The sequence below is a fragment of the Bufo gargarizans genome, chromosome 8, assembly GCF_014858855.1.
Source record: "Bufo gargarizans isolate SCDJY-AF-19 chromosome 8, ASM1485885v1, whole genome shotgun sequence".
NCBI classification, from domain to species: domain Eukaryota; kingdom Metazoa; phylum Chordata; class Amphibia; order Anura; family Bufonidae; genus Bufo; species Bufo gargarizans.
Window position 1 is genome coordinate 3,981,895 of NC_058087.1, and position 27,329 is coordinate 4,009,223.

General features: G+C 45.6%; 2 protein-coding genes across 5 annotated transcripts in view; one reads left to right on the forward strand and one right to left on the reverse strand.

Moving 5' to 3' along the window:
* MBD5 (methyl-CpG binding domain protein 5) overlaps positions 1–21,348 on the reverse strand; it is a 46,230-nt gene extending 24,882 nt beyond the window's left edge. The window contains exons 1-4 of one of the 3 annotated variants that reach the window (XM_044304153.1): positions 21,028–21,348; positions 18,134–18,230; positions 7,623–7,697; positions 1,727–2,316 (exon numbers count right to left, since the gene is read on the reverse strand). In XM_044304153.1, the coding sequence (XP_044160088.1) occupies positions 1,727–1,839 (113 nt within the window). In that variant the 5' untranslated portion in view covers positions 1,840–2,316; positions 7,623–7,697; positions 18,134–18,230; positions 21,028–21,348. The remainder of the gene's footprint in view (positions 1–1,726; positions 2,317–7,622; positions 7,698–18,133; positions 18,231–21,027) is intronic. The other 2 variants (XM_044304154.1, XM_044304152.1) reach the window with 2 other exon arrangements.
* A 130-nt stretch (positions 21,349–21,478) lies between these two features.
* Positions 21,479–27,329, forward strand: part of ORC4 (origin recognition complex subunit 4) — a 36,085-nt gene continuing 30,234 nt past the window's right edge. For both annotated transcript variants that reach the window (XM_044303909.1, XM_044303910.1), the window contains exons 1-3: positions 21,479–21,665; positions 21,913–21,988; positions 25,847–25,923. In XM_044303909.1, the coding sequence (XP_044159844.1) occupies positions 21,932–21,988; positions 25,847–25,923 (134 nt within the window). In that variant the 5' untranslated portion in view covers positions 21,479–21,665; positions 21,913–21,931. The remainder of the gene's footprint in view (positions 21,666–21,912; positions 21,989–25,846; positions 25,924–27,329) is intronic.

The following is a 27,329-nucleotide window of genomic DNA, read 5'->3' on the forward strand; positions in this document are numbered from 1 at the left end:
CAGGAGGCGTTCTTGGGCACTGCAGGGGGGCGTCACTGGGCAACGGAGAAGGAAAAAAAAAAAACGCCCCTCTGGGCACCTTGGAGCCTCTTTAGCATATCATAAAAAGCGCTTTTATATCAAAAGGACAAAACGAAATAACGTAAAAAGAAGACTGCTGGAAATAAGGTACTTTAGTGAACATAGAGATGGTGACAGCTTAAAATGGTAAAAGCAGGTGACGGATTCCCTTTAAACCCCAAACCTGCCAAAAGGCAGGTTCGCTCAGCTCTATTGATGACCTATCCTGGGGACAGGCCAACAATGTTTAAATCTTGCATAAATCCTTTAAAGGGGTTGTCTGCTCTTTGTTCGTAAGGCCTCATGAAAAAAAGCCAAGACCCCCACCCTTGTTCAATCTGCAGGGGAACCCAGAAGCAAGTATCCTACAGTACGACTGATCGGTGGGGGAGCGGGCTGTCCCCTCTGATCAGATATAGACGACCTATCCCGAGGATAGACCATCTATAATTAAATCCTAGAATACCCCTTTACCCTTTAAGAGTAAGTCAAGACACTTTTTTTTGCATGTGGAAGCTACCAAATTTATTTGTGTCTTTTTTTTAAAAGATTTTATTTTTTTTCTTTCTAGTTTATTAGTGGAAAAGTGTGCAAAATGTAAAAAAATAAATGCATTTTTGTGCAGGTAGCCTTAGGATCCATTCACACATCCGTAGAACGCGTCTGGATCTGTTCCGCAATGTTGCGGAACGAATCTGGACCCATTCATTCTCTATAGGGCCGGAAGAGATGCGGACAGCACACAGTGTGCTGTCTGTATCCGCATTTCCAGAGCACGGCTCCGATCTTCCGGTCCGCGAAAAACTTCCGGTCCGAAAAAAAATAGAACATGTTCTATTCTTGTCCGCAATTGCAGACAAGAATAAGCATTTCTATGGGGGTGCCGGCAGGGTGTATTGCGGATCTGCGATACACTACGGACGTGTGAATGGACCCTTATAATTCTATATTCTATGAATCTGTGAAGACACTAAGGCCTCTTTCACACAAGTGAGTTTTCTGTCCGGATGTGATGTGCGTGGTGAACGCAAAGCATCCGGACTGAACCCTGACCCATTCATCTCCATGGGTCTGTGCACATGACCTTGGTTTTTCACGCATCATCTTTGCGTTCAGTAACAATCGCAGCATCTTCTATATCAGGGATGAGCAACCTTCAGCACTCCAGCTGTTGTGAAACTACAACTCCCAGCACGATCTTTCCACTTGTGTAGGAGTTTAGAGAGCAGCCAAGCAAGTGTGCATGATGGGAGATGTAGTTTCACAACACCTGGAGTGCCGGAGGTTGCTGACCCCTGTACGTTTTTCATCCAGCCCTGGATCCATAGAAGTGAATGGGGCTTGTGTGAAAATGTGCAATGTGTAGAGTGTTATTCTTCAGTTTTTCTAACACACGCATGAAGAACGCATGCGATCCGGATACAATCCAGACGGAAAAAACACAATTGCGGAAATACCGATTGTCCAGAACCTGACACTGAATCTGTATCTCTCGTGTGAAGGAGGCCCAAAATAAAAAATTAGAACCGCACCCCATTTTGTTGATGCACATATAGTCTGGGGTGAACGGGGCCACTATGGCCATGGTCTGTATTGATGTTGGTGGGGTGCGTTTCCCCCTCCTCCCTTTTTATTTGTATTTTATCAGATTTTGTGACGTACTCACCTAATATAGAGAACGCCGCTTTGGTCCACTCGCCGTTGCCAGCCCACCGGAACCTGCACCGACAGGGGGCCGCCGTCATTGTCTCCTCCATCACATACCTTTCCACCATTCATTTTCTTATTGTGGTTCAGCCAAGGTATCAACAGAAAGAGGACTGCAATATGCCATATGTTCTCATGACTCCGGGAGGACCAACCCTACACAGCCGTGTGAACCGCACAAAGTGCATTTGGTTAAGTAAAGTTCAGGGCAAGTCAGACGAATCGGGCATTGCTTCCATAAGCCATTTCAGTCAGATATCCCACGTTGCTCCAGAAGCGGACCCCTCTCAGAAGGCAATAGTCTCCCCCTGCTATGAAATGGTACGGTCCATCCATGCGCTGTGGTGGTTTATCCGGTAACAAATACACATGTGTAATGAACATGTCATCTCTGTCCAGCCGAGCAGCGCGCCGAGATGGAGGCGTCTTGAATATTATCCACTTATACGTTGCCTCTTTCCTGCGTTTTCTTTATTGTCCAATCTGTAGCTGAAATATCGCAGTTCTTCCCAGGGGACCCCATGATGCCACAAAGTCAGTGCTATAGCCCTGCAAAGGGAAAACAGGCAGAAGATTAGCACTGGCTCTTCGTACATAGCATTTACTGTCTGCAAGAAGGCAATGTATACACCAACACTGGCTGCGGCCACAACCTAAGGATCGCACGTGACTGATTAGCTGCAGATCGTCTGCAGTATTAAAAAAATGCACCAATTTGGTTGCTGAAATGCTGCAGATGTCATTCTTTGCGCTAGAAAAGGTGAAATAAAATCCATGGTATAAATTGACATGCTGTAGATTTCAAATCCGCACCACACGTCAGTTTCTGCTGCGGCTTTTTTCTGCCCCATGTGAATGAAAACTGCAAAAAATTCTGTCACTTTGCTGGTACCGCATAATGCAACAGGTTTGCAGAATGAAAACCTGCAGCCAATCAGTCACGCGTGGATCCAGTCTAAGGCCTCTTTCACGTGGTCAGTATTTTTGCATCAGTATTATTTGTAAGCTAATATCAGGAATGGCGCCAAAAGAGAGAATATTTCTATGATACCTTTCCCCTTACTAATACTAATGGAAAATACTGACCACATACTGACTGTGAAACAGGCCTAAGGCTGCATGCACACAACCGTTGTGTGTTTTGTGGTCCGCAAATTGTGGATTCGCAAAACAGGGATGGCGTCCGTGTGCATTAAAAAGCTATTAAAATAACTGCTTATTTTTGTCTGCAAAACGGACAAGAATAGGACAGGTTATGTTTTTTTTGGGGGACCACGGAACGGAGCAACGGATGTGGACAGCACACAGAGTGATGTCCGCATCTTTTGCGGCCCCGTTGAAGTGAATGGGTCCGCATCCGAGCCGCAAAAACTGCGGACCAAAACAATGTTCGTGTGCATGAGGCCTAAGCGTCAGTTTTTTGCTGCCGATTTCGAACGCCTCAAAATCAGTTCCCTAAACGCCTAAAAAACAGCCTTGCATTCTTTTAAACAGGAAGCAGCACGTGGGGGGGGGGGGGGGGGGGGGAAGTAGCAGCATGCCGTATCTTGGAGCGGAATCCGTGCTGAATCTTCTATTGAAATGAATGAGAAGCATCAAAAAAATAGCACAGTATGTGCGCGAGTTTTCTGTGTGGAGTATTTGGCATGGATCCGCAGCAAAAACCATGCGCTGAAAAGGCAGTTTTGCACTGAAGTAGACACCCATTGGCCAAAAAACAACACACACATGTAAAAAAAAAAACTACACAAAAAACACGAGCAGATTCCGCACTGAATTTTAGCAGGATTTTCTAAATCCGCTCTGTTAACATACCCTAAGGTTTCAGTCTCAGGTATATAGACACATACCGTATACAGGGTGCACTGCCATAGGAATCCAACTCACCTACCAGAAGAATTTTGGCATGTGGTAATAAACCTAAGTACCCCAAAGGAACACACAAGTGAAGGGATGTAAAAAATAAATAAATAAAATTTATATTTATATATATTACACCCCCAGGACCTCCGCCAGTCAGCTGTTTGAGAAGGCAGTAGCTCCCCTGCGAGCGCTGTGGCCTTCTCTCTGCTTTTCCGAACGACATATTCATCGCTCGATTGGCCCCTTAAAGGGAACCTGTCACCTGGATTTTGGGTATAGAGCTGAGGACATGGGTTGCTAGATGGCCGCTAGCACATCCACAATATCCAGTCCCCATAGCTCTGTGTGCTTTTATTGTGTAAAAAACCCGATTTGAAACATATGCAAATTACCCTGAGATGAGTCCTGTAGGTGAGATGAGTCAGGGACAGGACTCATGTCAGGTTAATTTGCATATGTATCAAATCGTTTTTTTTTTTTTACACAATAAAAGCACACAGAGCTATGGGGACTGGGTATTGCGGATGTGCTAGCGGCCATCTAGCAGCCCGTGTCCTCAGCTCTATACACAAAATCCCGGTGACAGGTGTACTCCAGCAATTAAGAAAATGAAAATACGTAAATATTACTTTATTGTAAATTCCTAATATCTTTCATTTGTTATAATGGCTAATTTTCTCTGGGGAGCAATCATTAGGAGAAATAAAATGGTGGCTGTCCTATTAGTGCACACAAAACCTGTCCTAATCACATAGGAGGACTGAGGTAAAGAGCTGCCTCATCCGCCTCTGTGCTCTGCTTGTCAGGGGTTATGGTCCTGAATACTGTTTAATATGATCTTCAGCTGAATCTCTATAGGAATGGAGTTCATGAGGAGACATGAAGTACAAAGAGGAGGTGGGGATTTGGCTGTGTCCTGCTATGTGATTAGGGCAGGTTTTGTGTGCACTAATAGGACAGCAGCCATTTTATTTCTCCTAATCATTGCTTCCCAGACATTGCTTCATTTCCAAAATACTTAAAGGGTTCAAACAAGTATAGAAAAACATGACTGCTGTCTTCTGAAAACGGTGCCACATTTTCCACAGGATGTATATGGTATTGCACCTCATCCCTATTCACTTCAATAGAGCTCAGCTGCCCATGGACCGGTGTGGTGCCCTAGTCTTGGACAACCCCTTTATTATGTACACCTACAATGATGTGCAGTGATACTGTGGCCCTATTGGGCGACATCTCTGACGGCAGATCTGCGTCATTTCAATGTGTAAAATAATACCTTGTACACAAAGTCAGAAATGGTTAACCCTCCGTCCGTGTCATTCACCAGCCCTCTATAAATATCCTGCTTATTGCTATAGAAATTATGCTTGGGGGAAAAAAATAGGTCACATAAATAATAGCTCGTGACGGTGCGAAAGAGGAGAGTGTGGTGAGTGCACGGCGTCTATGGATCCCTCACAGTGTGCAAGCGGGGCGGCTGCCGCACGAATCCTAACAAAACATCGAAAGAGGAACGACAGCGGCCGATCCAGGGAAGGAATGTAAAAAATATGAAAGCGAAAAGGAATTGTTGCTGGGAACAGAGAGCGGGATTAGATGTTTAAACAGCTGGGATTAGCAAAAGCAGCGCCTGACGGGAAGACATCAAATATTAACATCAGAGGGCTGAATCATGGCTGTCACCGCAGACTGCGCAGATAACGCTCTACAGACACACATGCTTGATTAGGCCGCCTCACAATGTTAATCATCCTAAAAGGCTGTAAACACTTCAGGGGGAATTTTTAATGACTGCATCCTACTCATTTTGGGGTAAAAAAATTTTTTCCTGAGATACAAGGGTTAAAAAAAAAATCTGTCTACTTGCATGATGTCACAGACTGTTTTCTTTGAATCCCATCAGCTGATGGCTCATGTGTAGTGATCTAACCTCAAACACTTAGGCCTCTTTCACACGGGCGTTGCGCGAAAATGTACAATTTTTTTCCTGCAAAAGCGTTTTAATGCGTTTTGCACGCGCGTGAGAAAAATCGGCATGTTTGGTACCCAGACCCGAACTTCTTCACAGAAGTTCGGGTTTGGGTTAGGTATTCTGTAGATTTTTATATTTTCCCTTATAACATGGTTATAAAGGGAAAATAATAGCAATCCTAAGACAGAATGCTTAGTAAATTAGGGATGGAGGGGTTAAAAATAAATTAAACTCCCCTCATCCACTTGTTCGCGCAGCCCGGCTCGTTGTCTTTCTTCTTATTTGAGGACCTGGGAGAAAATGACCATTGGCGACGTCACCAAAGGGCATTTTCTCCCAGGTCCTCAAATAAGAAGAAAGACAACGAGCCGGGCTGCGCGAACAAGTGGATGAGGGGAGTTTAATAAAAATAAAAAATAAAAAATTAACCCCTCCAGCCCTATTGTACTTAGCATTCTGTATTAAGAATGCTATTATTTTCCCTTATAACCATGTTATAAGGGAAAATAATAAAGATCGGGTCTCCATCCTGATCGTCTCCTAGCAACCATGCGAAAAAAATCGCACCGCATCCACACTTGCTTGCGATTTTCATGCAGCCCCATTCACTTCTATGGGGCCTGCGCTGCGTGAAAACGCACAATATAGAGCATGCTGCGATTTACACACAACGCACAAGTGATGCATGAAAATCACCGCTCATGTGCACAGCCCTATAGAAATGAATGGGTCCGGATTCAGTGCGGGTGCAATGCGTTCACCTCGTGTGAAAGAGGCCTTACTGTATTTTTATACCCATATCAGGAGCCCCGATCAGACCGCCCCCATATCAGGAGCCCCGATCAGACCGCCCCCATATCAGGAGCCCCGATCAGACCGCCCCCATATCAGGAGCCCCAATCAGACCGCCCCCATATCAGGAGCCCCAATCAGACCGCCCCCATATCAGGAGCCCCAATCAGACCGCCCCCATATCAGGAGCCCCAATCAGACCGCCCCCATATCAGGAGCCCCAATCAGACCGCCCCCATATCAGGAGCCCCAATCAGACCGCCCCCATATCAGGAGCCCCAATCAGACCGCCCCCATATCAGGAGCCCCAATCAGACCGCCCCCATATCAGGAGCCCCAATCAGACCGCCCCCATATCAGGAGCCCCATCAGACCGCCCCCATATCAGGAGCCCCGATCAGACCGCCCCCATATCAGGAGCCCCGATCAGACCGCCCCCATATCAGGAGCCCCGATCAGACCGCCCCCATATCAGGAGCTCAAATCACTCAACTTAAATTAAAGAGGTTGTGCAAGAATGGGTGGGGGAGGGGGTTGGGCAACACCCCCGAATTTATCGAACCTGTAAAGGGAAGACCGATTCTCCCTTCTGTTTTATATATTTAAATATATTTTTATACTGATGGCCTATCCTTGGAAGAGGTCTGCAATATCAGATCAGTGGGGACAGACACTCCAAATCCCTGCCGATCAGCTGTTCGCGAATAGCTCTGGCACCCCTAAACCCTGTAGTGGACGGAGCTGGTAACTGCAGCACTGCTCCCACTGAAGTAAATGGGAGCAGTGCTGCAGTAACTAGCTCCGTCCACTGCACAATGAGGACAGGCCATCGATATAAAAATCCCGGAGAACCCCTTTAAAGATTTACCGTGTCAAACCTTCACAACTTTTTCCACTGCTCGTTAGTATTAACCTTTTATGATTTGAACAGAAAAAGAAACCCTGCAGGTAATTACTGTATCGCAAAGGCTGCGATAAAAAAATAAAATCACATCATTTTCATGGTGCTGGTTTTGCGTAACAAAAAACACAATGTGTAAACCTAGCGTAAAACTGGAGACACGCCGATCAATCCCAATGTCGGAGACATTTCTAGCACTAAAAGCATTCACTCACAGCTGGTAAAGCCTGAAGAAGACCACAGACCAATCTCATCTCTTGTACTGTTACTACTACACTGCCATAAAAATAAGAAACTCACAAGATAGAGCCACATAAAACCCACCTGTTTCCTCAGAACCAAAGCCTTCAAATCTTCATTCGCCTCCAGGAAATCAAGGTCCCGCTCCTCCAAGAACTTCTGAAAGACAGAATAATTCAATTAATGGCCCATTAGCAAATATGATTTCCATGGCAGGCGGGGGTCTGACAAAGCCACCTCCCGATAAAAAAATGTCTCATGTGTGGATACCGATGTTAGATTACACTGCCCCCTGGCGGTCAGTACAGTGAGAAGAAGCAGCTTCTAGTGCACTCATTCTTATTGGCTGCCAGTACAATATGGGACTTAACTACTGGGCATGTGTGACCACCAGCAGTGGACACATTAGGTGGACGTCCTGAGAAAGACGAAAAACAGAGGGGGGAACCTAGTACAGCAAATTGACATTCATTTGTGGGAAATCACTTCAATAATAAAAAAATTCACCCACCCCTGCAAAAATAAAAGAAATAAAAATAAAATTTAAACATACAATAAAGTTAACATAATATTTAAAAAGCAACATATGGAAAAAAAAAATGCTAAATTCAATGATTGAATGGTCGCTTGTCCACCCCCACCCCAAAAATGTATTAAAATTAGTCAATAAAGCTTATACAGTCCAAATGATGCCAATAAAAGCTACAAATTGCCACAAACGATCGCAACGACCCGATCTAATACAATATCTCATTATTTAACCCACATGGTGAATGCAAAAATCCTCAATGCCAGAACTACTGTTTTTGGGTCACCTCGCTAAAAAAAATGAAAAAAAAAATTGAAGAAGAAAGTGATCAAAGTATCCCAAAATGATATCAATAAAGACCAACTATTTTTAAACTAAGATTAACTTTTTTTTTTTTTTGTATCTACATAGCTCTACTGACCTACAGATAAAACGCGAAAAACTTTGTTATTATCGCACAATGAACACAACAAAAAACAATAAAAAAAACAAAGCCCTAAAAATAGTGGCAGAATTGCCTTGTGTTTTCACAGTCTCCCCACATTTTTTTTTTTTAAGTTTACAATTCACATGAAGATGGTGCCAATAAAAATACAACTTGTCCCGCATAACAAAAGCTTAATTCGGCTATTGACAGAAAAATAAAAAAGTTACAGCATTTGAAATGTGGACAAAAAAAAAAAAAAAAATAATAATTATTGCTGGAGCTTTAAAGGGGTTGTCCCATGAAAAATATTTTACTGTTTCCAAACCAGAATCTGGAGCTGAATACTTTTGTAATTGCCTGAAATTAAAATTGTATTACAGCCAATAAAATGCATCTGTACAGCGCCACCTGCTGCTCGTTCTTTTGGTAATTTCACTGTCCACTTCACTGGGGTGGACACATATGTTCAATTCCATCCTTCAGCTGCCAGCAGGTGCAGCAGAGAGGACACACCCTCTGAGCTGCCAGCTTGAAATAAATCTAGCAGAGCACTTGGAGCAATGAACGGGGAGATATGTGGATCCATGTGAGGTACAGGGCTGGTCTAGCTCTGCTGTCATTCACTATATGATGTCCAATTTAAATTTTTTACCTTAAAGGGGTTTTGCAGCTTTTTCTTACTAATGCTCTATCCTCTGGACCCCCGTCGATCAGCTGTTTGAGAAGGCAGCGGCACTGGCAGTAGCGCCGCAGCCTTCTAACTGTTTCCCGCAGGCCCCGTGACGTCACCACTAGTATCACTGGCCTGGGCGCGGCTAAGCTGCATTGATGTGAATGGGGCTTAGCCGCACCCTGGCCAATGATACTAATGGCGACGTCACTCGGCCTGCGGGAAACAGCGAGAGGGCCGCAGCGCTACTGCCAGTGCCGCTGCCTTCTCAAACAGCTGATCGATGGGGGTCACAGATGTTGGACCCCCACCCATCAGATACTGATGATCTATTCAGAACCCCTTTAATCATAGGATAATCCCTTTAAGCACATTAGGCTGCATCCTTTAGGGTTTAACAGGTATATCTTACAGGGATTCCTTTTACCCCAACAGCCAGAATTCAGCATGACCATATACTAGACGCATGCCCATTGACTTCGACTAGCACCGTGTACTAGTGTAAGTGTTCAGCGCTAACAACTAAGGGGCACATTTATTAAGAGCGGCGTTTTAGGCGTCGGCCTCTACATAACTTTGGCGCATCCACCCCTGCTTCTAAAGGTTCCATTTAAACGTCTATAAAATGGATCTGGATCGTTGCAGAACAGATCCGGACCCATTTATTTTTAACGGGGCCAGAAAAGATGCGAACAGCACACAGTGTGCTGTCCGTATCCGCACTTCCGTTCCGCAAAAAATAGAACATGTCCTATTCTTGTCTGCAGACACGGACAAGAAAAGGCATTTTTTTTTAAATTAAAGTGCCAGCCATGTGCAGTCCGCAAAATGCGTAACGCACATGGCCGGTGTCTGTTTTGCGGATCTGCAATTTGCGGAGCGCAAAACACTTGCATTGACCCTAAATGTAAGACAGCTTCCTATTTGTCTTACATTTAGACCATTTTCTACGCCTAAAACTGGCCGAACCCATACCCTTCCCCACCATGCCCACTCTTTTAGACCTGGCTAGAGCAAGTAGTAAATGACCCCCTAAGAGTTGTAGATCATACATTTCCTGGAGGAATAACAGAGGAATCGCAGCATTCTAAGAAGAGATGTTCCAAAACGGTTATAGAATGGGAAATGCAAGTATTTACTAAAACAGGCATGTCAGGAGAGCCATAGAAGTGTTCTCCGGAATCCATGGCAGACCCTCTCTCTCTCACATGCCCCCTCCCCAGTAGTCACGGCATCATCAAATTCGCTGTATAAGTTAAAGTTGTGCTCCTCCTCGTCCCTCAAAGCAATGGCGGTCACTCAGCATTTACTGCGGTGTCCCCCTTTTACCAGCAGGCAGAACCATAGCTTTGCCTTTTCCCCCAGTGGTCACAGCAGGTCCTCCACATCCACAATTGGCAGGGGGTAAAAGCGCAGATTTTAATCTCACTTTCACAGAATGCGGTTTATCAAATTTTGCGAATTACCAGATATTCGTAGACAAATACCTAAAACTCGCTCGTAAAACGTTCAGAATGACACCCCGAAATAAAATGGGGACACGATCAGCTACTGTGCTATGTGGCATTTTAATAAGAGGAATTTTCTAAATTCTCATCTCTAATTTCCTCATCACATTGCCGCTCCGTTCTGTAAGAAAGTGTCGGATTATCAGACTTCCCAGATTATCAGACGCTGCACATGATAATAAATGTCATTATCACGTATAACAGACGTTCCACACGTCAAGACAATACACAAAGCGCACGAGCCTGCCGCACGCCCCCATATAGAGGAACGTAATGGCCTGCACGAGGCCTACACGACAGGACGCAGCCGTATACATTAAGTGGGCCGAGGGGGACACGAGGCTTTCTAGCTGGAGACGGAAGGATCTGGGCCAGGCGGATTTTGTGCATCAATAAACACTGCATTTTCCTCAACGCCTAATGTGCGCTGCAATAGTAATAAGAAAACTGTAATCTTACCATGGCAACCCCTGAACTACAATATCGGCTCTGCCACCTCTGAAATATAGCGTACAGCGTGCCTTCTGCTGCTCTACTCAGATGCAGATTTCATTGTCTGCCAAGTGCACCGGATCAGGCCTCATTTCTGGAGATACCTGGTAAATTCAGGACTGCACATATAACTAGGGAGGGGGCCTCGAAATGCCTGGTAGGGGGGACCCCTAAAGTGCTATGTATGTGGGTCTTACACAATTACACTAAAATATTATATACCAGTATATATATATATATATATATATATATATATATATATATATATATATATATATATATGCAGACATCTAGTTAAACTTGTGCAGTGGTAAAAGTAACCAATCACATTATTTCTTTCATTTTTAAACAGGCCTAATAAATATGAAAGCTGCAATCTGATTGGCTACAGGCAATTTCTCTACTTTTCCCCTGCCCTAATTATAATAACTATATTCTGTCCAGTCTTATATCTTACACAGTCACTAGGACTGGTCATCAGTTTAAAGGCTACGTACACCTTTGGGGAAATGTAGTTTTATTATTGCATTGTACCCATTTTGAGCTAAAAATCTTTTTTTCAATTGTTTTTTTTTTTAATTAAGAAAATAAGGAATCTTTTTTTTGTACACAGCTGAAATGCTGTAGAAGCAGCCTGTGGATTTTCTGTCTTTTCCGCCACCTGGGGAGCAGACGGGCTCCTTATCTCTGCTCCTAGACTTAGGGTTCACACCTGAGCGTTTTACAGTGCATTCCTACGCGCTGTAAAACGCTCAACAGGCAAAATCCAATGATTCCCTATGGGCATGGTTCTCACCTGAGCGTTTTACAGCGCGTAGGAAGGCGCTGTAAAACGCCCTATGCCCCAAGAAGTACAGGAGCTTCTTTGGGGTGTATATTGTCGCGCGTTCCTGCACATAGACTAGCGGGAACGCGCGACAATGGGTGTTTGCTTGTTTCACTCGCACGTATGTAAACGCCCGATAAGCACGCTTGTAAACAGCGCTTATCGGGTACGCTCAGGTGTGAACCCAGCGTTATGGCTCAGTTTTCACAGATTAAAAGGTCTGCGCATGCGCGGACCGGAAGAATGGATCCGTCAATGCGCCAATTTTAATGCCGGCACTAATACATTTCAATGGAAGTTAATACCGGATCCGGCAAGTGTTCAGGATTTTTGGCCGGAGAAAAAAAATACAGCATGCTGGGGTATTTTCTCAGACCAAAAAACGTAAGAGGGACCGAACTGATGCATCCTGAGCGGATCGCTCTCCATTCAGAATGCATTAGGATAAAACTGATCAGTTTTTTTCCGGTATTGAGCCCCTAAGACGGAACTCAATACTGGAAAAGAAAAACGCTAGTGGGAAAGTACCCTTAGCGATAAGGGTTATTAGATGACCGGCACAAAGGGAAAGTATCAGTGCAGACCACCAGTCAAAGTGATGGCTGCCCTAGCAGTATGCCATCCCTTTATGGACCCCCAAGGACAATTGGGGACAAAATGGATATACTGTTAATCTAGTGCGCGCCCGAAGGGGCAGGGTACGTCTGACAGCTAAATGGACAGTCTAACATCAGACATGCTCGACTCTTCATTTCACCGATATTCAATAGTGGGTGAGCATTAGATGGTCAGCTGGCCCTGCCGAAATTGGTGGGTTTGGTCAATGATAATCTAATGTGTATGGTTACCTTTTTTAATACAATTGAGCTAGACGTCCAGGAAGAACTGTTTTTTTTTCTGCACAAAACAGAATAATGACCGATTATCAGACTACTAGGTTATAACTGGTGGTGGTGGGGGGACCCGGAGCAAAACTGACCACCCGTCTATGGAGCGGATCAGTGCGGCACCCTTTACTATGACCGACGGATATACAAACATCGCAGAGAGCCCGCGTGGTATCTGATGACAGACGCACAGCGATACTAGATCCAAGGGGGTATTTCACAAGTTTCGTCACAAGCGGAGCCGACAGAATCCTAGAAAGCACAAATCAAAAATTAAAGAGCCCCGAGGCAAAACACAGAAATGCACCATCGACGACCAATGTCTTCTGCTCAGTAGTGAGGTTTGTATAAGAGAGAGCATTAGAAGGAACAAGAAAGATAACTAATGAGCAGGATCGTTGTAAGGGTATTTTCACATGGGATGGATAGGCCGTGTTTTGCAGGTAGAAAATCTGCAGCGTATAACGGTAGCAGCTATGAACGTGGATGGGATTTCTTTCTTGATGCTTTGCCACAGATGTGTGGCAGATATTTCCTACTCGTATTCCCGTGAGTGTACCCCTAAAGGTGCGACCACACTGGGTATATCTGCTGCAGTAGCAACGTGGCCACGCTGTGGTCAAATACGGCGCAGGGGCTCTTGTTAAACTAAAGAGACTGCATTGTTTAGCCGGTCTGCATTGTGTGGCACCTTGCATACTGCACAACCATTAACAATGCAGACCGTACGGCCGTGTGCTACCTGACCACAGCGTGGTCGCCGCACCACCGTGCCGTGTGGGCCTCTTTCACGTGAACGAGTTTTCCGTTCGCGTGCGATGCGTGAAGTGAAGGCATAGCACCCGCACTGAATCCTGACCCACTCATTTCAATGGGTCTGTGTCCCATTTTTCATGCATCCGTTCTGCGTTGCCTGAGAATCGCAGCATGTTCTCTATTCTGCGTTTTCACGCAGCCCTGGCCCCATAGAAGTGAATGGGCCCTCAGTGAAAAACGCATTGCAACCGGATGTAATGCGTTTTTCAATGATGGTTGCTAAGAAATGTTCATTTAAAAAAAAAAAAAAAAAATATATATATATATATATATATATATATATATATATATATATATATATATATATATATATATATATATATATATATATATATATATATATATATATATATATATAAATAATTTACAAGCGTGAAAAACGCATCAAAACTGATTGCACCCGTGCGGAAAAAACTGAAACGCTGAACGCAACTGCAGAAAAATGTCATTTCAAATTTGTGAGGCCATTGTAGGAAAATCAGTTCCATATATGTGAATGGGGTTGTTTAGGCGGATTTCTGCAAATGTGATGTTCGCAGAAATTTTTGCAATAAATCTGCCGATGAGAGCCATGGATTTGTGTGAGCTGAACACAATCAGGACAGGCTGAGAGCTGTGGATTGTGAAGAATTTACATTTACTGTCAGCAAGCAGAGATCTTGGAAACTGTGGGAAATTACACTTGCAGACAATTGTAATAGGGGTTCTTTTTGCATCCGTACTATAAAGGGACCATATGGATCTCCCACGATCAGAACATGGACTTCTATCCAACACCCATGTTCTGCGTGAGGTCCGCGTGTTCCGCGATACAGGCATAAGCGCTTTTATATTACGGCCATCTGCAAGCGTCTTCTTGGAAACTCACTTTCCATTACACATACAACAGGAAACGGCACCTTGTTTATGGGATTTATCTGGACTTACAGGGAACCAAATAAAATTAAAAATATCTTTAAAAACAATAAAAAAATTGGAGCTGGAATCGCAGTCTGGATATCGAGGCGATGGAAGTTTGGTTTAACATCTCCACCATGATGAGAGAAAGAGACCCGGCAGATACTTCTCTCCAAAACCCAAATCTAGATCTTTGTAATGAGGGATCCTGCGGGCATTCCATGCCCTCCGTGGTTTGGGCAGTAGGAACCTGTGTCAGATTCAAAGGAGCACAAAACCTAGAACTGAATGAAAGGAAGCAAAAATAAAATAAAATAAATGGTTTTTAGATTTTGTGCACTGGCGGACAAGCAGGCTCTCTCACACTCAACCTGTCAGAGAAATGCTCCAAAATGCATTCCGTTCCCATACCGAAGAGCATGCTGCGGTTTTCTTTCCATTATGGGATGCGGCGTGACCCACAATGAAAGCCAATGGGGACGGATCCGTTTTCTCTGACAATAGAACACGGATCTGTCCCCCACTGACTTTCAATGGTGTTCATGACGGATCTGTCCTTGCTATGCTGTCCATAACGGATGCACACGGTTGTATTATCAGTAACGGAAGTGTTTTTCGCAACTGTGAAAGCTGTCTAACCTGTGTGAGGGGCCCGGGTATTTTGGTGGGCAATATAGGGGTTGGATAACCCCTTAAGGCTATGGAGTTAAATTTTTATGATTGCAATTTTATTCATTTTGGGCTAAAAATCATTATTAAAAATATTTAGCAGTTCTCTCACAAAGGGTTAACTGTGTGAATCGTTCTTTCACTTTGAGTAGCTTCTCTCTAAATTAATAAAGTGGTCATAACACCTATTTAAGGCCTTGATCACTGCCAACGAGCGTACGTAGGAGCGCTGGTTAGCAACGGTCTGCCTGTGTAAAGGCGCCGCGGATTACTCCATGTGACATCCTTTATGCAGTCACAAAGATCATCGTTCTAATAATGATTCAGTATGGGGATGATTGACGGCAATAGCAATCCCTCGTCCTCATACTGTGGAGGAGATCGCTGCATGTAATAGCAACAGTCTCCTTCACTCATGAGCAGGCGGTTGTCTGGAAGGACGGCTTCCCTCCCGACAATCGTCTGCTAATTCCAGCTGTGTAATACAGTCCTAAGCCACATTCTTATCAGTAAGATAAGAACTGAGCCATAAGTGTTCAGGAGGTCAGAGATAAGGAGCCGTCAAGCTGAGCTGCCTGATGGGAAACATAAAATTAAGTAAAAATACAGAGACTGCTACTAGAGAATCTCAAGGATGTACAGAGAAATGGGCTCAACATTTTTAATAAAGACCAATTAAAAAAAAATAAACACACAGGGATCAGCAACCTTTGGCACTCCATGAAACTACAACTCCCAGCAGGCAAACATGCTTGGCTGTCCTAACTCCCACAGAAGTGAATGAAGCATTCTGGGAGTTGTAGTTTCTGAACAGCTGGAGGTTGCTGATCCCTGCTCTAATATAACAGAAATTCCAATAGAAATTGCTGCAAATTTCACCTATTATAATTAGAGGGCGAAATCTGTGGTGTGTGAACCTGCCCCAAGCATCAGGAAACCCATTCTGCAGACAATGGGGATATTTCCAAAGGCTGTATTGCCAGATTCTTGGCGTGCAAGAGTCGCAGGTTTCGGCAAGAATAGAAAAAATTCTGCGACTCTCCGTTTTGAGACTTACTATAAATTATAGCAGAAAACTGTTGTAAAATATAACTGAAGTCTAGGTTTACGTTTCAGGTGGCCGGATGTGACCATCTTTATAAAATGATCACTCCTTACGCCAGCAGGCTTTTACTAAAGACTGGAGTGTGAAACACCAGTTTTTAGTAAATGCGCCCCAATCTGAGGGTATTACCAAAGTTTCAGCAAATACCATGAGACTTACTTCGTCTCGCCTCAATCACGTGTCACTTCATATATTCGCATAAATACTGCATCAAAATATGAAGCTGAACTTGGCTTTGTTAAAGGGAACCTGTCATCAATGTTATGCTACCCATACTATCAGCAGAATAAAGTAGAGACAGGTGAGTTGATTTCAGCGGTCGGTCATTTATAAGATAAAAGTAAGTGGTTGCCGAGAACTGACATCACAATAATTGCAGACTGGGCCTGGAGAAGAGTCCCGGCCACCTGAGAAGAGTCCTGGTTATTCATGATCTCCTGCTCTCCCGCCCGCCTGCTGATGACTGACCGGCTTCTACAGAGTTTTCTCCCTTTCTCTCTAGGAGAGAACTGCCAATCATCAGCAGATGGGAGGGAGAGCAGGAGATTAGCAATAACCAGGACTCTTCTCAGGTAGATTTGACTCTTTTCCCGGCCTGGGCTGCAATGTTTATGATGCTGGTTCTCGGCAACCACTTACCTTTAGCTGATGAGTGACACACCGCTGAGATCAGCATTTCTGTCACTACTTTATACTGCCCTCAGTGAGGTCAGCGTAAAGTTGATGACAGGTTCCCTTTAAGGGGGCACAAAGCAGAGTTCGGCTCAGTATTTTGATGCAGTGATTTATGAGAATAAACAAAGTGACACATGATAGAGGCGAGACGAAGTAAGTCTCGTGATATTTGCTAAAACTTCGGAACATACATTTTACAGCAGGACGGAGCAGATGTTCTTAAAGTTTTTAAACATATTGGGTTTGGATACAACAATCCGAACCAGATCTGGTCAACCCTACTGATGACCTATCCTGAGAAGGCACCGGCACTCGCAGTAGCGCCGCGGCCTTCTCTTAGCTTTTCCTAGGCCAGTGATGTCACGTTTATCGGTCACGTGGCCTAGGAGCCCCTCAGCCCCATAAAAGTGCGAGACCAAGCACGGCCGCTATTCTATGTACGGCACTGTGCTTTGCAAGCTGCAAGAAGGCCACAGCGCTCACAGGAGCATCGCAGCCTTCTCCAACAGCTGATTGGCACAGGTCCCGGGTGTTCGACCCCCACCGATCAGATACTGGTCACCTATCCAGACATCAGTAAAATAATCTCTGAAAACCCTATGTAAATCTGCGGCATTTTACAGAACAATGCATGTGAATGGGGGGTCTTAAAACTTCGTCCATATGAAGCAGAAAATAATTCAGCACAGACTCCAGGCCAGGCTGCTGCTGCTGATTTTCAGATGTTCGGCATGCAAATTCTGTCGTGGATTTTCTGCATCAAAATTCACAAACAACATGCAGGCCGTGGCGTGAACTTGTTGTTGGGTTATGGGTTATAGTTTGATACAGATTTTGGTGCCGATTTCAACCTCTGTGCTGCAAAGCGTGAAATCCAAAAGAGATCGGACGTGCTACAGATGAGCAAATCCGCAGTGTTTTTTTTGTCAATTGGTCTTTATTAAACACTTTCAACAGTTCCCGTTTTATGGCCTTTGCTTTCAGTGTATCTGCAGGCCGTCCCATTCTGCTCTACAGTGAATCAGTCAGTATCTGTAGCCCTCATCTCCGAACTCCTGACAGCTCATCAACACTCGTTAGAGATAAATTCTTACCAAAATGATATGTCCTAAATGAGTCTTTATGAGCGGCCAGGAATTCAGAGATAACGGCCACAGATCGAGCCGTCAGAGCAGCTGCTTGATGGAGTCACTGTAAAACAGAAAGTAACAGAAAGTAAGATAAGTCAGCGGATACAATTAAAGTGAAGGCTGTAAATGGAAACTATTAAAATGTTTTAGTTTTTTTTTTCATATTTTTTTTTAAAATAAAGACAAACCGAAAAAAATATGTTTAGCTCACAATGAGTAAAACGCAATGATAAAATTTGAAGGAGTTCACAGCCTCTAAAGGCTATGTACACCTTTGGGGGCATTTTTTATTTATTTATTATTGCTGCATTGTACCTATTTTTGAGCTAAAAGTCATTTTTTCAATTGGTCTTTATTAAAAATATGGAATCCTTTTTCTGTACATAGCCGACATGCTCTACTAGCTGCCTGTGGATTTTCCGCCTTTTCCATCAGCTGTGGAGCAGACGGGCTCCTTATCTCTGCTCTCTGACATTATAAACACTCATTATAGCTCAGTGATTATCTTACGGAAGAGAATGTGGCTTAAATAAGTGTTTACAAGCTCTTAGTAATTTAGAGATCAGGGTTATTAGATGACCGGCACAAAGTGAAAGTGAAAGTACCAGTCACACCGCTAGATAAACAGTTAAACCTTTGTGAAAGAATGGCTCAATAATTTTAATATTAAAAATATGTTTTTAGCCAAAAATTAGTAAAATGCAATCATAAACAAAAATTGCCTCAAAAGGTGGACATAAGCCTTCAGGTTTGTTTTTTTAATGCAGATTTTGCATCCGCTTCAAGCCGACGGGTCCTCCATAGGTAAGATTTCTGTAATGCATCATCCTTATAGTAAAACAAGTACAAAATGATCGGATGTCAAAACTATAACCCCCAGCATGCCACAATAAAGAAAAACTTTATAAAAAATAAAATCAATCTTTAGCATTCGCTGATTTTATCTCACATATAACAGCCATACGGTGCCTTAGGGCCCCCCGAGAACCTTTCCACACTGACCACAGGCTGCAGTCGCTACCCCCAGCGGACACTCATGTAAAGCCTTGCCAATAGTTAACCAGTGCAGTAATAGATGAAAGCACAAAGCAACAGGTGCGCTGGTTACCTGGCTGCTGGGATCTGTCCTGCCTTGCTACATGTGTGACCGACTGCAGTCTACATCAATGGCAAGATCACACGAACCCTTTACTTTATTAACTCAATTTAAAACTGTGGGCATCAACCTGTGGCTCCCCAGCAGTTAAAATACTACAACCCCCAGCACGCACAAAGTCATGAAAAGAGAACTCTCTCTAGTTTTGCAGCACAATATGGCGGTGCAAGGCAAGCTTTGCTTTTCAGGAGAGCTGTAGATGGTAAATATATCGTCATCCAACTTTTCCAGTTGACTTTACGGTAGATGCAGCAGGACAGACGCGCATCCGTGACGCCGACCGCGAGTAGTGTTGAGCGAACTTGTGTTTTAAGTTCGGCGTCTAAAGTCCGGGTTATCGAAGAATCGCGTTATGGATTCCGCTACCACGGACCATAACGGAATTTATAATCCATAACACGATTCTTCGATAACCCAAACTTTAAACACAAGTTCGCTCAACACTATCTGTAAGTGACTATGACCCTCATGGTTGCCTCCATGGCCATTCCCTTTGTAGAGGAGTAGTCCGTCCATTACAAGCCACCGATGAGAACCGTGACACAGTTCCGCCATTAATATCTGACCAGGACCAGTAGCCCGCCGCCAGCAAGTTTCTCCAACTTACTGAAGTTTGAAGACCAAGAGCCATCTACATTAATAATGCCCCCCCCTCCATTTGAAAGGAGGCAAAGACTACCTCCAATCTACACCAGCACGGCAAACCTCCCGGGTATCGATACACAGAGCAGTACGACATATACCCCTCCCCCAGTCTGGTCACTGACAACAGGAGGGCTGCAAATGTCAGAAGTGGCACACGAAGTAAAATACTTTAGCTAAATCCCCTGTAGTAGTTCTGTCCAGCCTGGGGGCAATCAGGGCATGCTGGGAGTTGTAGTTCCACAGCTTGAGTGCACTGCCCTATACGAAGGATCAGTGAGAGTTGACAGCGGAGACTGGGGGCCGCCCGACAAGATACGGCACTCGACCAGTGACTCCCAGGTGCCCCGTCACCAGGCCCAATGCCACATCTGCCCATGACACAAGCAGCACCCGCAGGTGTGCCCCGAAGCTGATGAGCACTCTTCTGCATGCCCAACACCCAATCAGTGCCTGCACATCCCTGTCACCACAGTGGCACCCTACACATGCCCGATCAACAGACTGGCATGCTACACAGTCACCCATTATCAGACTGGCACCCTACATGTGCCCTGTCACTAGAATGAAACCCTACACATGCCACCATTATCAGACTGGCACCTTAAATGTGCCCCTTGATCAAATGTGCACCCTACACGTGCCCTGTTACCCTGCTGGCACCCTACACAGTCCCTCATTATCAGATTGGCACGCTACATGTGCCCATTCACTAGAATGACACCGTACACATGCCCCCAGCAACAGATTGGCACCTTTCCTGTGAACCGTCACCAGACTGGCACCTGACACTGGCCCCGCCCCCTGTCAGTGCCACCTGTCAACCTTTCAGCCCTTCACACACCACCTATTGCCCAGTTGGTGCCCCCACAAGCCCTACCATGTAATCAAAGTACCCCTCAATGATCAGCCCCCTCACAGGTGCCCCCCACAATCCCTGCCCCTGAGCAGTGCCCCCCACATCAGCACATTCACCAGAGCAGGGTCCCTGCCATCAGCCTGGCACCCAGGGCTGTGCCCCCTCCATCCTCCCATGCCCCAGAGCAGTGCCCTCACTTACCCAGCGCTCGTAGTGCCGTCTCCGGCCTCCTCCACAGCACTCCCGGGTAGAGCAGCACAAGGGCAGGCAGAGCGGCTCCTGAGGTGGGCTCCGGGGGGCTCCTGTCCCTCTCAGTGTGCGGCCCAGGCCCGGTGAACACTCCCCCCTCCCCCCCGGGTCAGCCCGACCCGCATCTAGCTGGGAGGCGGAGGGCAGCTGTCCCCCTTACACGTGCACCCCCGGACTGAAGCAGACACCCCTCGGCGCCCCCACTCCGGCTCCCCGGGCAGCTCCTGGTTCTCTAGCTCCTTTGGAGAAAGATGGGAGTTTTCCAACTGCGCATGTCCGGGCCAGGGTGGGGGGAGGCGGGGACCCACAGTGCACCGCGCCGAGGAGATCCCGGAAGTGACGGCATTCCGGAAGTTGCCCTTTCTAAGTTTCCAGGGTAACGGGTGTAGGGGGCGGGGTCGGAACAAGTTGTCGTCACGTGGTTGGAGATGAGCAGCGGGAGCTTATGAGATCCTGACAGGGCAGCGGTTCCTGTCTCCGGTGCTGTGGTGGCCCCCCATATATTACACACAGGCTTCAGTGGTCAGTAACTGGTCCCCAGTATGGTGGTACTGGGTGTCCCAATAGCCTGAGCACTCTAACCACCCCAGGTAGGTGATGGATGTACCTTATAAGCAGAGGCTGTTCAAAGTGGACAATCCCTTTAATTTAAAGTGACACTGTCTCCAGCCGTGAGACATGCAGCGTTAGACAGGCAAATGTGGCCCCAATCTTAGGGCCCATTCTTCCCATTATTATGCCATAAATGCCTCATAGGTGTGATGTGGATCCACAGCTCACAGGGACATGCGGTGGACCGTAGTATTATTAATAATTCTCTTTAATTCCTCCATCTAGTGCCGAGACCATCCATACCATGAGCAAACGAAAGAGCAAGGAGAAGAGCCCCCCTATTGGAGAATGCATCTCTCAGGTATGACTTGTCAATTTAGAGGGGTTGTCTGGTCTCAGGATGATATTGGAGAAGCCCCTTACCTGACGGATCCGGTGCCGTCACTTTGTTTCTCCCAGCCGTGCTCTGTTTACCTGGCTGCAGTAGTGACGCTGCAACGACAGCACGTGATGCCACCGCTGCAGCCATTTAAATGGAGCCTGTCCGCAGGAGAACCTGAGCGGTGGCGCAGGATCTTTCAGGTAAGTACTTACCTGTTTTTTATTTCGGACGGATCCTGTGGGCTGTCCGCTTTCCTCCTAAAAGGGGTTGCTCTATAGATATATTCTGCATGGTTTTCAGCCTTGTTTAAAGGGGTTCTCCAGCAGTGATCCCAGCGAACACATGCGGGCTGCCATCTTTAGTAAGGTAGACTCGCCCATCTGGCGATGCACAGGTAAGCCCTTACCTGTGTCGGGAGCCGGTCTGAAATCAAATGCGGTCACCGGGAACAGGCAGTTTCGAGACCAGCCCGATGAAGGGCCCCCAGCGGTTGTTCTCGTAACTGCCTGCTCCCGGTGACTGCATTTGATTTCAGACCGGCTCCCGGCACAGGTAAGGGCTTACCTGTGCATCGCCGGACGGGTGAGTCTACCTTACTAAAAATGGCAGCCCGCGGCGCATGTGTTCGTTGGCAAACACTGTGAACTGATCGTCACTGTTCTTCAGCTTTTTCACAGTTTTTGGCTCCATAGGACTAATGTCTACTCTATTTTATTTTTATATATTTTTTTTAACTATTTAAAAAATTGTTTTAACCTTTAGTTGATCAACTATTTTTTGGGATCTCTTTTTTGGGGATAATTTCTAGTAATATATACGGTCATTTGTATATGTACTTATGGTTTTTATGTTATTCAATTAAATATATTTTGCACCTCCATCCATTTACCAGATATTTGACTGCCCTTCGAACATTTTCATATTTCAATCCTAAGTATAGAAATAAACTGTTAAAAAGTTGGGGACCCCTATTAAAGGGGCATTCCCATCCCGGATATTGGTGGCATGTTGCTAGGATATGCCACCAATGACAGATAGATGCAGGTGCCACCTCTGCGACCTGCACCTATCTCTGGAACGTAGCTCCCAAAGCGTGCTCGGCTATTTCCAGAACAACTATAGAAGTGAATGGAGTGCGCAAGCGCGACCACCTCTACATTCATCTCTGGAGCGTTACCACTCTTGCACTGTGTTCCCTTGATCACTTTGGGGACCCCATTCTAGAGCTAGGTAGGACCCTAGCACAATATGCTACCAATGTGTGAGATGGGGAAACCCCTTTAAGCTATTCCCCTTGATTGGCAAGCATTCTGTGTTGTCCGCATGCTGCAGGTACAGGGGCATGGGAGGAGACACCTCATTCAGCTTCCTCCATGGTCCTGAGTGATTCAGTTGTGGGCGAGTGTTGTAATCTCTGGCACTGCGGCCGTTGTGAAACTACAACTCCCAGCATGCATACTTGCTCTGCTCTTCACTGAATGCCCATGGAAGTGAATGGAGCATACTGGGAACTGTGGTTTCACGACAGCTGGAGTGCCGAAGGTTGCTGACCCCTGCACTATACCTTCCTGGTGCATTATGGTGAGATCTCTGGAGCCCTGTTCACACTTGTGGGTGTTAGCTGCATTACAAAGCTGACGTCCCATTCATAGCACCCCAGGAGTCTGACAGTTAAAGGCTATGGACACCATTGCACTGCCTTTTCAAGTGCAAGCATTTTTATGCTTTGCACAGCACGGCCACCAATGATGGATTGCAGGGTGTTCTGTAACCATGGAAACGGGCAGTGTATAATGTGATAGATAAATGAATCCAGCAAAAGAAGCAATATGGACAATCACAATACATTAGTAAGTGCCTTGTATTAACTTTCTCCACATGATAAATGCCATTTGCTGATGTGAGACAACCCCTTTAACCCTTCAGATGCCGTGATCAGTTGTGTCCATGGCATCTGAGGTGGCTTTCCCCAGGAGTGCTGTGCTTCCAGGGCCTGAACAGTTTCTCTGCTCTGAGATCAGGGAAGGTGTTGATAGACCAGAACCTGTTTAAGGCTACTATCGCACTAGCGTTAAAGTTTTCCAGTATTGAGATCCGTCATAGGGGCTCAATACCGGAAAAAAACGCTTCAGTTTTGTCCCCATTCATCGTCGATTGGGACAAAACCGAACTGAACGGAACGCTCCAAAATGCATTCCGTTCCGTTTAGTTGCGTTCCCATACCGGAGAGCAAACCGCAACATGTTGTAGTTTGCTTTCCATCCTGGGGATGCGGGGCAAAACGTTTTCTCTGGCACTATCTGCCACAATAGAAAACGGATCCGTCCCCCAATTGACTTTCAATGGAGTTAATGACTGATCCGTTTTGGCAATGTTAAAGGATAACTGTCACACTTAGACCCTAATTTCAATTTTCATATATGTAGTTACTAATAACATGATATTCCAGAATCAGTTACTATTAGACGGACTTACCCCATATTTAATAAGATTCAGCCCTTAGCAACCAGTCTGCATAAAACTGCAATTTCACTATTCAGTTAAGATGGCACCTACTGCCCTCACCCTGAGGCTAATCCCGCCTGCCCTCACTAGCCAGTAACAATAGCCCCCCAAATGTGTCAGTAACCAGAGCCCTCCCCCCCTAAAGGGTTAATCTCCTGCAGCACAAAGGGGTCCTCTTACCACATGTTGCTGTCATTTATACACTGAGCAGACGGCAGATCTCCCTTCCCTGCGCTGCTTCAACTCTGCATCTCCAGCTCTGCTGAGTGAGGGAGCGTCTGCCAAGCGCAGGGACAGGGAGAAGTGCACACAGCGCAGGCACTGTTATCAGCTGCTGGGAGGACCTGGCTCTAATCATTTACTTACAGTCCCTGGCTGTCAGTAATGTGACCTTGCACGCAGCGTGCTCCGTCTATAGGACCATGCTAACCCTATTTTAAGCACAGGTAAAAGTAGGCAGTACAGGGAACAAAACTGTGGAATTAAGGGGTAATTGAGTACACAGTGAAAAGTTGAAATAGGGCCACCAAGGAGACATTAATCACCACAATCTAATACTCCAGTTATCCTTTAAAGATAAAACAACCAGATTCGTTCAAACGGCTGCAGATGGTTGTATTATCAGTAACTGAAGCGTTTTTGCTGGACCCTGCTAGTGTGAAAGTAGCCTAAGGCTACCAGGCCTATCACAGGTATGTTCCAATTTATCCCCTACGGTGGATGCAGTAGTGGAAAAAATAAATCGCATTTTCAGCCGCTTCCCCTCCCCCCCCCAAAATATAATAATAAATAATAAGTTATCAAAATGGTATAAAAAAAAAAAAAAAAGAGCCCTCATACAGCTCTGTAGATGGAAATATAAAAACAATTATGGGGGGTCAGAATGTGGCGATGCAATTTTCAGTATTAAAACAGAATAAAAACTCTATAAATGTGGTATCCCTGTAATCTAACTGACCCAGAGAAGGAAAGGTAACATAATTACAAAACATAATAAACTCATTTCCTTTTTTTTTCTTACATTTTTCTGGGTATAATAAAAGATGAACCACAGGCAGGACTCTTACACATGCTGCTTAATCATCCGGACGTGGATCCATGCCGCATCAGCGGATCTGATCAAGCAGGACAAGGGGGCTTAACGCTTGTGGCACATAAAGGGGCTAAATGGCTGGGATCGGAGTGATCTCTGATCCTGGCCGTTGTCGCAGGGTGTCCTCTGCACACCATCGTAAAAGACCGTGTTTCTCTGCTGTTTTCAGTGGTCAGCTGTATAGTTTAGTGATTTGGCTGTATGTTCCATGTTGTAATGTTTGTCCAATGCACGTTTAGGTACAAGCCCTGGTCCGGCAGAGGCTTCTGCAGCAAGGCCACCCGGGCAGGAGATGTGGGGTGGAGGCCCAGCACAAGTAAGTGCAGTTTATAATGCAGTAATAGCGCCGATGACATCAATGTCTCTATAGATCACTTTGGCATTTTTACTACATTCCCAAAAGGATATGAGTGACCCTTCTAAGTGCTCATCTCAGCAATGTATTGTTCCAAAGAGCTTAGTTAATCTCATATGGCATTAATCTAAGGGGGTCAATTTCCCGACTAGTCAGTATAGCGAATTGTGCTATGCTTAGTCCCGAAGTGGAGGCCTCAAAAGTAGTGTTCCCTTTAAGCTGTGCGGCAGGGCAGACGTCCCGCTTCTATTAACCCTGTCTAGGCCCTAGACCACCATAGATATTGGCAATAACCCCTTTGCTGTGGAAGACCACCAGCAGTGCAGACATGAATCCTTTCACTACTCTAGACCACCAGGAAATTGAATGTTAACCATATCCTTGTCCTAGACCTCCAGGGAAACGGTCATTAACTCATTCACTGCCCTAGACCTCCAGGGATACTGGCATTAACCACTGCACTACCATAAGCCACCATGAATTTCTCTTCTCTTGACCACCATGGGTGCAGACATTAAAGAGGCTCTGTCACCCGAATCAAGCCTACCCTACCAGGCATATAGCCCGGTAGGGCTGGTAACCCTGACAAAAGCCGTACCTTTCTTTCTCATGTCGGTGGTCCAGTGTTGGAGAAAATAAACGTTAACCAATATGCAAATTAGGTATTCTAGCACTCTGGGGCGGGCTTATGCCGCCCGAGCACTGCTTCAGCGACGCCCCCGTTCCTTTCTAATGACGGCCTTCTCCACTTAATCACGCCCCCATGCTGCCAGTCTAGTGCTGAGATCCAGTGCCTGCGCGCTTGCCTCCATATTAGTGCGTGCGCACAGGATCTTTTCCTTTCTTCTCAGCTTGTGAAGATGTCTATTGCGCATGCGCCTCCACTTCTAGGTTACGTGATGGGACGGCGCGTGCGCACTAGTCATATTCACAAGCTGCTAATCTGTTTACTGCCCTAAATCAACAGAGTTGTAGACAATAATCCTGTCACTATCCTAGGCCGCCGAGAATTCGGACATGACTGTTTTCTTTGTCCTAGACCACAAGGGATACTGGCATTAACTTTTCAACTGTCATAGACCACAAGGGAATCTGGAATTAATGCTTTCACAATCCCTAGATTCCAAGGGGTACCACCTCACTTCCCTAGACCACTGTGGGTGCAAACATTAACTCTTTCACTGCTCTAGTCCTCCTGGATGGTGTCATATCAGCTGTGTGTAGAGAGCTTTGTGCATTGGGTTTCTGTGCCTATGGCCCATGCTTCCTCATTTGAATGGAGCCATGGTCATACATGTGCATTGCTGCTACATTCAACTCTATGGAGCTGCTGGAGATGGCCGAGCGCCTGTACTGCTATCTCCGGC